Raw genomic sequence first — 15,304 nt, 5'->3', positions numbered from 1 at the left:
CTGGAAAATATTGAAGGCAGAAGATGAGGGCGTCAGAGGATGAAATGGTTGGATGGCATCACTGGTGCATTGGACATGAACTTGGGCAAACTTTGGGAGATGGTGAAGGACAGCGAGGCCTGCCATGCTGCAGTTCTTGGGTTGCAAAGAGTTTGACATGACTGGGTGACTGAACAACAACAAGGGGGCATAAAATGAGCCCTTGAACTTACTTAAGATGTGGACTAGGAACTGGAACCTCCAAAGTGACTGTATCATCAGTGAAGAGAAATGACTAGAAATTATTTCCCTACCAACACAGAGAAATGACAGAATTGTTCAACTCTTTGCCTTGGTTCTAGAGTGGAAGCTAAGGAATCTCACATGGAAATTCTAAACCATGGGTCTTTGGCTCATGCTTAGGAGTTGGGGGAGGAAAGACACACATATGCACACCACCAATGTACTTTGAGGTCCCCAAATTGGGAAGTTAATTTTAAAATGAATCCTGGATTAATGATCCCACATAGAGTTGTTAGATAAAAGAACACCCCAAAGGGTCCTCCACCAAACCCAGGCCACAGACGCTTCTCACAGGGGAAGCTAAAATATCTCTAATAAATAGAAACATCATCATCAAAATTTAAAACTCAGCAGCTAGGTTCAGCATAAGCAGTACCTTCAACTGAAGAGAGAAGTGATAGACAGAAGAACAGATCTAAAGAGATCACCCAGAATGTGGCACAGAGAGATACGGAGATGCAAAGTATGAAAGAGAAATTGAGATAACTGAATTAAAATAAGAAACTCAAATAATTTGAGTAGTATAGTGGCAAAATATTCAAAAATAGAATGGCTGAAAAAGTTCTAGAATTGATTTAGAAAAACTTAAGATTTATAAATAGATTCATGTAGCACCATGAGTTCAAATGGGATAAGTAAAGATTAACTTATATGTAGATGCATTGTAGTGAAACTGGAGAATGCCAAAGAAAAAAGAGAAATGTCTTAGTATTAGCAATGAAGAAATGATGATGACATCCAAAGAGATATCCATTATGTTGACAGTAAAGTTTTTAACAATAGCAAGAGAGATCAGAAAACAGTGGAAAGATATCTTCACAGAGCTAAGTGAAAATAACTGTCAACTTAAAATTTTATACCCTGCTTAATTCTCATTCAGGAGTAAGATAAAATGAAAGTATTTTTTCAGATAAAGTCTAATAGAATTAACTATCAGAAGCTTCCAACAAGTCACAGAAGCTCGTTGGAAGAATGTGAAGCAGGATGTACTTGAGACTGAAGACTGTTTAACCCAGAAGGAGTGGATTGGGTACTAGAAACAATGGTGAGCAATGAAATTGGTGAAAATGTAGATAAAATTTGGAACTTTAACTTCTGGTAGTTGCAGATTAGGTAATTTAAATTGTGCCTGCCACTGAAAACTACCAGAAAGGCTCAATGAAAAGTTTTATTTATTTTTTTGGTTGGAGGCATGAAGAGCTTCCAAGATCTATGGGGAGAATGGAGGCCCAGGGGGAAAAGGTCCCAGTGTATGGGGTCACTGTTCCTCTGGAGAAATTAGCCAATTCTGGAGAGAGCTGCTAAACAGCTCTGTAACCCTTTTGACTGGGTAATGAGTGAATGTAAGCGGGAAAGAGATTAGAGCCCATGGCCCACAAAGAGGGGACTCCTGATGAACTTGCTCACTTTTGAGTTGGGACCATGAAAGGCTACACCATAGGAGCAAATGTTGGCCAGAAGTAGGCATGTTCTTACAGAGGCTACAGATAAGCTTTGAATTGTGTCATTCTCTAAAACTAGGCTGAGGGTTCCTGAATCACGAGTGACCCCGGCATATGGTAGAATTGTACATTCTTCCTGGAGGAAGGTAGTGTCATGCAAGGTCACAGACTGCTTCTGTAGTTTGCAAATGCAGTGCCTGGCTTATAATCAAAAGGAGTCAGATACAAAGACATAAACACACACAAAGAAAAACAAAAGATGGTAGAAATTGGGCCTCCAGATATTGGAATTCTCAGATACAGTATTTTAAAATAAGTATACTTATCACGTTCAGAGAGAAAAAAGATTGAAAATTTTGGCAGGGCATTGGAAAATGTTAAAAAAAAATCAAGTGGAAATTCTGGGAATGAGAAAGTCAGTAAATTAACTCACATTGAAGCAACATATTAGACACATCCAAAGAGAGAATTAGTGAACCGAAAGATGTTAAACAAAATAACCAGAAACAAAGGATGAAAGGCAATAGAGATAAAACCATGAGAAGGTCTAGTGCACATATTTAAATTTCCAAAAAGTCAGGGGAAAGAGAATAGGGCAAAAGCAGTATTTGAAGAAAAAGAGGTTTAGAATTTTCTAAAACTGATGAAGAACATCAGTCCATGGATTCCAGAAGTAATATGAACCTCAAGCAAGAGAAATACCAAAGAATTCTGCGTGTATAGATGATCATTATTAAATAACTGAAAACAAAAAAAAAGAGAAATCTTAAAAACAACTAGAGGAAAAAAAGTGAATTATTTTTCAATAAGCACAAATAGCTGGCAGTTGTCTTCTCAGTGACTTAGCTGGTAAAGAACCTGCCTGCAATGCAGGAGACCTGGGTTCGATTCCTGGGTTGGGACAATCCCCTGGAGAATGGCTACCACTGCAATCTTCTGGCCTGGAGAATTCCATGGACTGTATAGTCCATGGGATTGCAAAGAGTCAGACATGACTGAGTGACTTTCACTTTCACACTTTGTCTTCTCAACAGAAACAATGAAAATCAGAAATCAGTTAGATGCCTTTTTTTAAGAGAGTAACTTGTCAACCTAAGAGAGTCACAGTCATATAAATATATGACTTTACATTCTTTACAATAAATTACTGTATTATAAAAAAAGTAAACAGACTGTGGCAACCTATGGACTATATAGTCCATGGAATTCTCCAGGCCAGAATACTGGAGTGGGTAGCCTTTCTCTTCTCCAGGTAACTTCTCAGTCCAGGGATCGAACCCAGGTCTCCCACATTGCAGATTCTTTACCAGCTGAGCCAACCAGGGAGACCCAAGAATGCTGGAGTGGGTAGCCTGTCCCTTCTCCAGTGGATCTTCCCAACCCAGGAATCGAACCAGGGTCTCCTGCATTGCAGGCGGATTCTTTACTAGCTGAGCTACCAGGGAAGCCTGGGTTCATATTTGTAGATCTCACAAATGAATGTTGAGCAAAAGAAACCAGACAAGAAAGGATCCTCTGTGCTGTATGATTTCATTTATATAAAGCTCCACTCATGTATAGTGTTTAATGATACATGTTCCTTAGTTGGTAAAACTATAAAGGAAAGAAATAGTTACTGTAAAAATCAGATTGTGGTGCCTTTGAGGCATGATGGGTGAGGGGTGTTGGGGAATGGTGGTAAGGAGACGCTGCCAGGATTCTGGCACTATTCTAGTTCCTGTTAAGGTTACATGCATGCTCATTTTGTGACAATTCCTTCATACGTACATACATATTTGGGGAACTTTCCCTCTGGGTATGCCTTATTTCACAATAAAAAGGTTTAAAAGATGTAAATTTAATAAGCTTTCACTGTACAAAATGATAATGATGATCAGTACATACATATTTTAAGGGTAGAACTAAAATATGGAACAAACCATGTGGTAAGTGGGTTGAATTCATATAAGATCCTTGTATTATTTGGGAAGAAGATGCTAATGTTAATTAACATAAAACTTAAGTCATATGTTTATGTGAAAATTGTATATAGTTCTCAAGCTTTTTCAAGGCATGAGGGGGAGCTGAGGAAGGAATAAATAAAACTCAAATACTTTACAAGCAGGAAGGGAATAACATGACTCAGTGTGAAGACACTGAAAATGTAACTTTAAAAAAAGATTTAACTTATAACAGCAGTCAGAATGATAAGGTAACTAGGATTAAATCTTAACAGGAAAAATAAAGGAGATAATTATAAGCAGTTTTTAATTTTCAAGAGCTAATAAGTGGTAAGATAGAACACGTTCATATGGGAATCCTAACATTATCATAAAAATGACAGTTCTGCCCATATTAATCTGTAAGTTTAGTGCTTTCCAATCAAGTGTAACATGAATTTTTTTGAATTTAACAACTTTTTTATTTGGATGCTTGAAGTGTCATGGAAATTTTGGAGAATAATGAAAACTTTCTTATTCAGATATCAAAACTTACTGGATTAGTAATTGAAACAATTTCTCTTTTCCTACATTTTTCTTTTGAGGGAGGGCTGTGCTGGGTCTTTGTTGCTTCGAAGGCTTTTCTCTAGTTGCAGTGATCTGGGGCTACTCTAGTTGCAGTGCATGGGCTTCTCATTGCAGTGGCTTCTCTAGTTGTGGAGCGTGGGATCTAGGCATGTAGGCTTCAGTAGTTGCAATTTCTGGGCTCTAGAGTGTGGGCTCAGTAGTGGTGACGCACAGACTTAGTTCCTCCACAGCTGTGGGATCTTCCCGGGCCAGAGACTGAACTGTGTATCTTGCATTGACAGGTGGATTCTTTACCACTGAGCAACCAGGGGAGCCCAGTAATTGAAACAGTTTTATATATGCATGTAAAAACAGACCAAAGAAACTGAGGAACATAGGAGGAACTTATTATGTGAAAAGTCGCAATACAAATCAGAGGGGAAATAATATACTGTTCCATAAATGGGACTGAGATCATTGTCTTTCTGGAAAAAGTTAAAGTATAGTCCTTATCTCACTTCATACAAAATTACAAAATGGATTTGCAAAAAACAAAATTAAAACTTACAAAAGAAAAGCTTTAGAAGAAAAATAGGGAAAAGCTTTAGAATTGAGGCTAGGAATGAATTTCTTTAATACAGAGAAATCAAAGACATGGGAAAAATGTTAATTTGGTTACATTAATATAAAGAAAATTCTTTGTCAGATTATACTAAATACAAATGTCTCAAACTGGAGAAAATATTTAAACTCCATGTAATCCACAAAGAATTGGCATCTTCTATAATGAATTCTCTGTAATAACTCCTGTATAAGAAGTAAGAAAAAGACAAACACCACAATTTAAAAACTGGCAGAGTATATGAAATGGCAGTTTCTCAGAGGAAGAACCCAACTGAAGATAAGCAAATGAAACAATGCTCAGGAAAAAGCATAATTAAAGAAAAATCACCTTATTAACAACCTGATAAAATTTACAAAGTCTAATAATGCCAAAAGTTGATGAGGTTGCAGAGAAACAGGACTTCATATACATTACTAGTCATAGTATAAATTAGACCTACAGTGGGTGATAGCTTGTAGATTAATTTGACAGCATCTTATAACAATGAAGATGCACAAACCACTTCAGATCTACTTGTTGGGTGCTTAGTCGTTTCAGTTTTACCCAACGTGGTTCTCTCCTCTGCATCCCAGTAAGTTCTTGTTCATATTCAGGTCTCTAGCTGTCTCAGCTGCATTGGGTCCTAGTATATCACTGCAAGTCTAATGACTGATCTCAACTCTTCAGGCAGTCCCAGAGCCAATTCAGTTTTACATTCATCCCTTGTGTCCTTGTGTCAGTTGCTCGGTCGTGTCTGACTCTGTGCAACCCCATGGACCATAGCCCACCAGACTCCTCTGTCCATGGAATTCTCCAGGCAAGAATACTCGAGTGGGTTGCCATGCCCTTCTCCAGGGGATCTTCCTTACCCAGGGATCGAACCCAGGTCTCCCACATTGCATTCAGATTCTTTACCGTCTGAGCCATGAGGGATTTCATCCCTAATACTACAATATTTTTTGCTTCAGATATCTTTGTACAGCTCAGAATACCAAGAAAAATAGTCGTTACCATTTACTATCTGGATTGAAAGAACTCCTTTTTAAAAATTACTTGTAAATTGATTTACAGATCATTTACAAACATAAAAATAAAGGGAAGCAGAGACTATTAAACTATTTAATAAGAGCTTAAATATAGAAAACCAAATTTTTATCCCATATTTTCTTGATTTTGAAGACATCTATTGACTGATCAATAGATACTGCTGCTGCTGCTGCTAAGTCACTTCAGTCGTGTCCGTCTCTGTGTGACCCCATTGACGGCAGCCCACCAGGCTCCCCCGTCCCTGGGATACTCCAGGCAAGAACACTGGAGTGGGTTGCCATTTCCTTCTCCAGTGTGTGAAAGTGAAAAGGGAAAGTGAAGTCGCTCAGTCATGTCTGACTCGTAGCGACCCCATGGACTGCAGCCTACCAGGCTGCTCCGTCCATGGGATTTTCCAGGCAAGAGTACTAGAGTAGCTTGCCATTGCCTTCTCCACAATAGATACTAATATACATCAAAAATTGGCAGGAGCCTCTGAATGTAACTAACTTCATCAGTTGTCGTGCATGAACTTGTACACTGATTGTAAATTTCAAATGACATCTCTCATAGATTATAGTTTATCATTACTTCTGGTTCTTCTACTTGTGTCATCAAGACAATACTTGAATAATTTTTTTAAAATTTGGCTTCTAATTTTGTTGAAAAGAGGATGGCTATCAGACACTCTATAAATGCAAAATATTTTTATTTTTAGGTTTGTATACAGTTTTTTAATGGCCAGTCTAATTTCTTCTTGTTATTTTAACCTGCCTTCAGCATCTGTTGTCATCTTTATCCTTGAGTTTGAGACAGTCTAGTAGGATACCATCATCTGAAGGCACATAGTCTGAGATTTTACTTAGAGTGATCCATTTCATCATCTTCATTAGTATCTAAGGTGCTGCTGTCTCACTTATTCATCCAATAATTACAGAGTGTTTTCCTCTGTTGATTTTCTTTTCTTTGCCATTACGGCCATAAAATAAAAAAATCTGAACTGTCTTCAGTGAAAGCTAGAATCATGCAACAAAGATATTGGTTTGTATCTTGACTTCTTTTAACCTTTTTGAGAGCATATATAATACTTTGGGCAACACAGTAAAAATGCTGAAAGTTGATGTCATCCTATATTTATTTCACTATTGCATCATCCTTCAGAAAAATACCATCATTCTTTCATTTTTTTGTTAATCTTTTTTTAGCATGCTGCTGCTGCTGCTGAGTCACTTCAGTCGTGTCCGACTCTGTGTGACCCCTTAGACGGAAGCCCAACAGGTTCCCCGTCCCTGGGATTCTCCAGGCAAGAACACTGGAGTGGGTTGCCATTTCCTTCTCCAATGTGTGAAAGTGAAAAGTGAAAGTGAAGTCACTCAGTCGTGTCCGACCCTTAGCGATCCCACGGACTGCAGCCTACCAGGCTCCTTCATCCATGGGATTTTCTAGGCAAGAGTACTGGAGTGGCTTGCCATTGCCTTCTTTTTAGCATAGTTAGGACTAATTGATGAGTAATGATGACATAATTTCTAGAATGTTGAAATAGCATAATATATCTTAGATTTATAAAAAGATCCAATGGACCCATACAGTAATTGCAAGATAGAATGAATTTTATTTTATTTTGACTGTGTGGATAGCTTGTGGGATCCTAGTTCGCCTATCCAGGGATCTAACCTGGGCCCAGCTTTGAAAGTGCAGAGTCCCAAATGCTGGACCACCAGGGAGTTCCCAGAATGAGTTCTATTCTATTTGTTAAAAAAACATATTTTCTGAAACTTCTCTGGTGGTCCAGTGGTTAAGACTCTGCACTTCCAGAGCATGGGATACAGGTTCAATAACTGATTGGAGAACTAAGATTCTACATGCCATGGGGCATAGCCAAAAAAAAAAAAAATTTCCCCCCTTTTTGTTCCTGTAGCAGACTTCTAGGGGGAAAAAGTCATGCAGTATCAATTTTTATAAATATTAATTCTGCTTAACAAAGAAAATTAAAAACCAAAATTGTGTTTCTAATGGGCCCTAATGGTATGCTGAGGATTAAACATCAGGTGCAGGTGAGAAGCATTTTATAAGATCAGTTGTGATAGTTTCTACATGGCTATGTAGGTATCTTTGGTGCTGATTTGAAACTTGCAGACAGTTTAAATATGACACTTAATAATAAAACTGAGTTGTCAAAGAATTTCTAGGTAGGTATTAATCATAGCCAGGTTTTTCTGATATACTTTTCTCAATTCTTATACCCCAGAAATGGCTTGGTGTATTCAGCTAATGACCCCATGGAGAGTATATATGTGTTACATAATAAAGAAAAGCATCACCTCTGTGATTCTGGACGGTCCAGGCTGACAAAGACGAACACTTGCATATAGGTCAAACTAGCTAAATATAGAACAGCCATTTTCCAAGGCTGTTGCCAGGGGCTCAATGGCATCAGCTGTGTTTCTGTGGGGGAAGACTTTGCAGATAAGAACAGAGCCAGAAGTCAGTGAATTGAAGAGGATTGCATTATGGAACTTTAAACTTTTTGGTAAAGGGTTTATTGATGATTCAGCTATATTAATCTGTGAACATTAATCTTGACATCGTCCTTACCCAATTCCTAATTTATTACAATAAAAACTTGCCTTTATTTAAGTAACACACCTGTAGAAATTGATGTTATTGTACTTCCTAGGTTGGGGGAAGGGACCTGATGACAAGTCTCAAGATTAGCAAGGTTGTGAAAAGGTCAGAATTGTACTGAATTATGTTTAGGGAAGATTGCTCCTGTGATCATTAAATCAAGCACAGTGTTCTTATTGTCTCTGGCTTCCCTTCCAAACAGATGATTTTTGAGGTTGGACTGAGAAGGAAGTCATGATTCCAGTGGTAACATAAGGCACATTGACAGCAAAATTCATACATTATAACAGCTTTTTGTTTTATGCTGTATTGACAGACAACCTTGAATAAAGGTGTCTTAAAAAAAATAGCATAAAATCTCACAGCTTTTCAGTCACAGACAGGAGTGTCCTTGTTTTTATTGAAGACAGCAAGAATTAATACTGTACTGTCTAGCATTTTTTGGCAAAGCTACGATTGTAGTTCTAATTCTTCATTCTCTATCTTCTCTACAGATAGAAAGGCGAATAGGTTTTGGTGTTGAAGTTTTTTTAAGCAACAAGCTATCATTTATCTTTAGCTATCTGTTCAATAAATATGGCAGTAATTGAGAAATCAAGTTATTTTTTCAGACTTTAATTTTAAAACATTGTGGAAGGAGAAAAATTTGTAAGTTATATTCAAGAAAAAAAATAACGAAGCTTAGTTAAATTTTGAAAACCTTGATGAACACATGACTGTCATCTTGGATAAGTGCATTAAAGAATGAACAGTATTCCAAATAATGAATAATAGAATGTGTGATAAGATGTTATATTTTTTATTATGATGAAGTAAAACTATTCTGAATTTTATGAATTTTAACATGTATCCTTTTATGAATTTTGACATGTGTATAGTTTCATGTAACAGTCACCAAAATCTAGATGCAGAACATTTACATCACCTCACAGAATTCACCTGTGCTGTCCCTTTGCTAATAACTCTTGGTAACTACTCATCTGTTGTCTATCCCTATACTTTTGTCTTTTCGAGTGTCATATAAATGGGACCATAGTATGTAACCTTCTGAGAATGGCTTCTTTCACTCAACATATTGCCTTTGAGCTTTCATCTTAGTTGTCACATGTATCAAACATCCCTTTATACTCTTGAGTAATATTCCATCTTGTGGATGTACCATAGTTTGTTTATCCACTCACCCACTAGAGGGCATTTGGGTTGATTCTAGTTTGGGGCACTTAAGAGCAGAGCTACTGTAAACCCGGGAGTGAAATTGCTTGATCATACTATGTTTTATCTGGTTTTTATTTTTTTTAAGTATATATTCAGGTGTGTTTTAGATACTTTCCAATTTCCTTCAGGTCATTTTTAGAACCATTTTTCTTCCTACTTCTGATACAGCATTTCATCTTTCATCTTTGTCATGTTTTCTTGATCCTGTTTTCTTTGGGTTGACTTTATTGGAATCATCTTCTGGTACTGTAGCCCAGAATCTGTCTGGCTTTTATGTTCCTCCAGCTTAATTATATGATTCATCTCCTTATGGAATCTCGTTTGCTAGTATACGCTGCCATTTGTAGATGACTTTCACATCTGTCTTTCTGTCCTTTTTTGTTCAGTTTATATCTTGTTATCTGGAGGACATTTCTAACTAGATACCTGTTAACCCTTTAGTCTTCTCATGGTAGAAACTTAAAAAAGAATTTTTTTCCCTTCCATCCTTTCCCTTCTGAAGCTTTCTTATCATAATCACAGGTAATTTATGACGTTTGCTGTTACTTCCCCTTTCCACTTGCAGGCAGTAACCAAACCTAGGACTTTTATTTTTTAGTCATCCCTACTCCTGTCATCAAAAGTCTCTTAAAGAGTCTCTTCACCTCATTTACGTGCCAGTGTTTCTTGCTGACCTTCCGACTGTGTATTTCTCCTTTTCCGTCCTAAAGTCAGGATTAAAATCATCTTGTATAAAGAGCATTCTGCTTTTGCAATTATGTGTGTGTGCGCGTGTGTGTGTATTTGATCTTCTGTGTTTCATTAGAAAGGCCTGTTTCTGGATTTAGTCCCTATTGTGATAGTACTGTAACTATCATTTCTCATGTTAAGTAAATTTTATTATCCCCTTTATAGGGCCTGGATTGCCCCCTTAGCCTTCTGCTCAAGTGGCCCTGCATGCGTCTGAATTCTTATCTGTTAGTTCCTCTCTTTCTCCTTCTATTTGCCTTTGTTCAGAAATGATTTCTCATACTCCACAACAAGAATACCTGTTATGTAGGAGGGCACATAGTTGTGCTTGTGGATAATACGATTGTCTACATAGAACATTCAAAAAAATCAACTAAAAAAAGCATAAATAAGACAGTAAAGTAGTCAGATATAAAATAAATATAAAAAATTACTATCATTTCTACATATATACTGTTTCTGAAATACAATGTGAAAATCCCATTCATGATTGTAACCAAAAACCATAAATAGTTAGGAATCTTTAAGAAGAAATTTATATGACAAAAAACAAAACTTTATTGGGAGACGTAAAAGATTTAAATAGTTGGAGAGATACATTAAGAACTGAATAAAGATGTCAGTACTTCCTAAACTAATTTAGAGATTAAATCCAATTTCAGTCAACACTTGGCTTTTCTGTTTGTTTGTTTTTAATTGGAGAACGTATTTTTACTCTAGCAGAAGTAAACTTGGGGCAGCAAACATGTAAGAAAGAAACTATGTAAAAAAACATGTAAGAAAGTAACCAAGACTGTTAGAATAAAGACGAAGAAGGTACGGAGAGAAAGAGCTTGCCCCAGCTGCTACTGTCCATAGTACAGGCTGAAAATACCTATCATATGTGAAAATGCAAAGCCTGATAGAAACAGTGTCTTAATGTTGAAAGGATTATTGAGTCAGCAATTTTGGATCAGCTAAATATTTGAAGAATTACTTGGATTCTTACTTGTGTGTGTGTGCTCAGTCACTAAGTCGTGTGCAGCTCTTGTGACTCTGTGGACTATAGCCTGCCAGGCTCTGCTGTCCATGGGATTTTCCAGGTGAGAATATTGGAGTGGGTTGTCGTGTCCTTCTCCAGGGAATCTTTCCAACCCAGGGATCAAACCTGCATCTCTTGCATTGGCGGGCAGATTCTTTACACCTGGTTTGTATCATATATAAAAGTTAAACTTCAGATAGATTAAAGAATCATACATAAAGTAAAAATGCAGATGACACCACCCTTACGTCAGAAAGTGAAGAAGAACTAAAGAACTTCTTGATGAAAGTGAAAGAGAGTGAAAAAGTTGGCTTAAAGCTCAACATTCAGAAAACTAAGATCATGGCATCCAGTCCCATCACTTCATGGCAAATAGATGGGGAAACAGTGGACACAGTGGCTGACTCTTTTTCTGGGCTCCAAAATCACTGCAGATGGCGACTGCAGCAATGAAATTAAAAGACGCTTACTCCTTGGAAGAAAAGTTATGACCAACCTAGACAGCATATTAAAAAAGCAGAGACATTACTTTGCCAACAAAGGTCCATCTAGTCAAGGCTATGGTTTTTCCAGTGGTCATGTATGGATGTGAGAGTTGGACTATAAAGAAAGCTGAGTGCTGAAGAATTGATGCCTTTGAACTGTGGTGTTGGAGAAGACTCTTGAGACTCCCTTGGACTGCAAGGAGATCCAGCCAGTCCATCCTAAAGGAGATCAGTCCTGGGTGTTCATTGGAAGGACTGATGTTGAAGCTGAAACTCCAATACTTTGGCCACCTGATGCGAAGAGCTGACTCATTGGAAAAGACCCTGATGCTGGGAAAGATTGAGGGCAGGAGGAGAAGGGGAAGAGGATGAGATGGTTGGATGGCGTCATCGACTCGATGGACATGAGTTTGAGTGAACTCCGGGAGTTGGTGGTGGACAGGGAGGCCTGGCGGGCTGCGGTTCACGGGGTCACAAAAAGTCAGACACAACTGAGCAACTGAACTGAAAAATTTACAAGAGAATAAAATGTAGGTGACTACCAGTGTCTGTAATAGGGGGAAATTTTAAAGATAAAAGTAACAGAAAACATCATAAAAATAAAAATTGATAATGTTGGCTGCTTAAATAGTAAAAATACATTTTAAAAAACCCATCCATTTACCAAAAATATACCATGAGTGAAAGTCGTTCAGTTGTGTCTGAGTCTTTGCTACCCCATGGACCATACAGTCTATGGAATTCTCTAGGCCAGAACACTGGAGTGGGTGGTCTTTCCCTTCTCCAGGGGATCTTCCTGACCCAGGAATCAAACCAGAGTCTCCTGCATTGCAGGTGGATTCTTTACCAACTGAGCTATCAGGGAAGCCAAAATATACCATAAGTAAAATTAAAAGCCAAATGGCAAATTGGGATAAAATATGTATAACAAATATAATAATACCCTTAATGTATAAAGAATTTTTATAAATTGATAAAAATTATTAAATCCCAACAGAAAAATGTACTGAGGACATGAACGAGTAATAAGAGAAAAATTGACAATGATAAAAAAATATATATGATTTTAAAAAGTACCAACCTCGTCAATAATTAGACAAGTGCCAGTTAAAAATGATTGAAAAATACCATTATTCATCTGTCAATTTGGGAACTACTTTTTACTTGTGGGTATGTATCAAGATAGACAGTGTTATATACATGGTAGGATTATTATAAAATGATAAAACCTCTCTGGAAAAGATTTGAAAACCTATTTCAAGAGCATTAAAATACTCAACAGACCTTTTAACAATTTGCCTTCATGCAGTATTGTCAAAGATTTCCGTATAAAAATGTTCGTTGCAACAGCTTTTATAATACTAAAATCTTAGAAATTACTAAGTCTATGACAGTAAAGAATTAATGTGGAATAGAGGAATTAAATTATGAAACCAGTCATATGATGAAATATTATGGGGGCATTAAAAATTGTAATATATAGCTGTATACATTGTAATATAAAAATTATAATGTATACTTATAGGCGTGGGAAAGAGCTTAAAATACTGATATCCAAACTGAAAAAAGGAATACAAACTTTTACATAGTACTAAATTAATATCAGTTATTTCTTGCTAGTTGATTTTGGATGATTGTGATTTCTTTACATTTTTAGGTATTTTTCCAAGTTTTTATAGTGATCATGTATTTGCAATTAGAACCAAAGGTAATAAATTTAGATTTTTAAAAAAGAAACAGTTAATGTTGAAGCAAATGAAAGATGTAATGAGTTTCCAATTTTTTAATTAAGATCAATTTAAAACAAATCTAAAGAATGTTAAAATCATTTATCTTTAAGTGATATATTGATAATTTATTTTTAACTTATTTCTATTTGTTTTAAAACTTTTGCTCAGTTAACATCTAATACTTTCATAATCAAAATTTTGTCTATTAAAGAAAATGATATCCTTACTAGAGGTTTAGTGAATACCAGTCATATCTAATCTTGAATCTCGTTGTGGCCGTCATTGATTTCGTCCATGTGTTGTTATATTTAGGTTATGTTTATTTTCACCTGTTTTGTTTTACTAATCCCTAATGGTTTTTCTTAAAAAAAAAAGTCATCTCTACAATACACTTCTGCCTTTGGTTCCTGACAAGAGACTTAATTACTTAAATATAAATTGCTAGAAGTTTCGTGATAACTTAACGTAATCACTGTTGGCATTTAAAAGTACTACATCTATTAGAAGTTCAAAATATATAAACCAACTTCTTTTTCATGATGACTCTATATCCAACAAAATAAAACAGAAATCACTATGTAGAGGAAACAGCACCTGCTTGACTGTGTTCTTTTGATGAATTGTGTTGCTTTTCTCACTTTACTGTTCAGAAGAAGCAGTCTGTTTTCATGTGATATAACTGAATATGAATCAAGTTCAGTACCTTCTCCCATTTGTCCAATTTCCAGTCTACCTCTGAGTGGAGTTCCTCTTTAGCTATACACTATGATAAACATTAAACCTACTGCTTTGGGGGCTATCCTCTCATCAAAACTCAGGGAAAATGGGAAGGAGTTGGAATTCATGGAATTAAGAAATGTTTGAGAGTTCTTTCAAAGAATGAGGTAAGACATGTGTGTGAATGAATAGATAGTTATGATGGATATTCACTTACATCAGTATATAGTGTGTGTTTTCATTTTATTTCTGTTAAATATGAGGTCTGGAATGCCTTTTCATTTTGCAGAATTCTTAGACCGCAGTTCCACCTTTGAGAGGGCAGCAGCCATGATTATACTTTCTATATTTATTAGTCAAATGGAGTGAAAGCTTTGTTTTGCTTTCTTGATTACCTTGTTTAATAATATATTCAAATTATGACCTTTAATGTAATTTCTTCCCTTACTAGCTTGGTGCTAACAGTGGTTTGCACATCATCATCTTTGATGAAATTGATGCCATCTGCAAGCAGAGAGGGAGCATGGCTGGTAGCACAGGGGTTCATGACACTGTTGTCAACCAACTGCTGTCCAAAATTGATGGCGTGGAGCAACTGAACAACATCTTAGTCATTGGTATGTTGCTTGATTAAAAAAATAAAGTACTGTGATTTTAAAAATATTAGATACACAGGTTCTAAATTCAGATTTGTGTAGCTTGTCGTTTTATATGTAATTTTGAGTGTAATTTTTATGTGTAATTACATATAAAATTTATATGAAATTTTATACAAACATTTTGGCCAATGTTGCCAAATTAGAATCAAGTGATATTGAAGAATTTCATTATTTTAATGTCTAGCCACAATAAACAAACTCTGGGCAAACTCTAGGCAAACTTGGACAAACTCCGGGAGATAGTGAGGGACAGAGAAGCCTGGCATGATGCAGTACATGGGGT

General features: G+C 36.4%; 1 protein-coding gene across 2 annotated transcripts in view; it reads left to right on the top strand.

Annotated features, from left to right (window-relative positions):
• NSF (N-ethylmaleimide sensitive factor, vesicle fusing ATPase) overlaps positions 1-15,304 on the top strand; it is a 152,848-nt gene that overhangs the window by 81,250 nt on the left and 56,294 nt on the right. For both annotated transcript variants that reach the window (XM_055408110.2, XM_088829180.1), the window contains exon 10: positions 14,814-14,979. In XM_055408110.2, coding sequence (XP_055264085.1) covers positions 14,814-14,979 — 166 coding nt within the window. The remainder of the gene's footprint in view (positions 1-14,813; positions 14,980-15,304) is intronic.

Source organism: Moschus berezovskii, chromosome 20 (genome assembly GCF_049115385.1).
Source record: "Moschus berezovskii isolate FMDL1 chromosome 20, NW_MosBer_1.0, whole genome shotgun sequence".
Taxonomy (NCBI): domain Eukaryota; kingdom Metazoa; phylum Chordata; class Mammalia; order Artiodactyla; family Moschidae; genus Moschus; species Moschus berezovskii.
The sequence above is the reverse complement of the archived record's forward strand: the minus strand, read 5'-3'. Positions and strand labels throughout refer to the sequence as shown.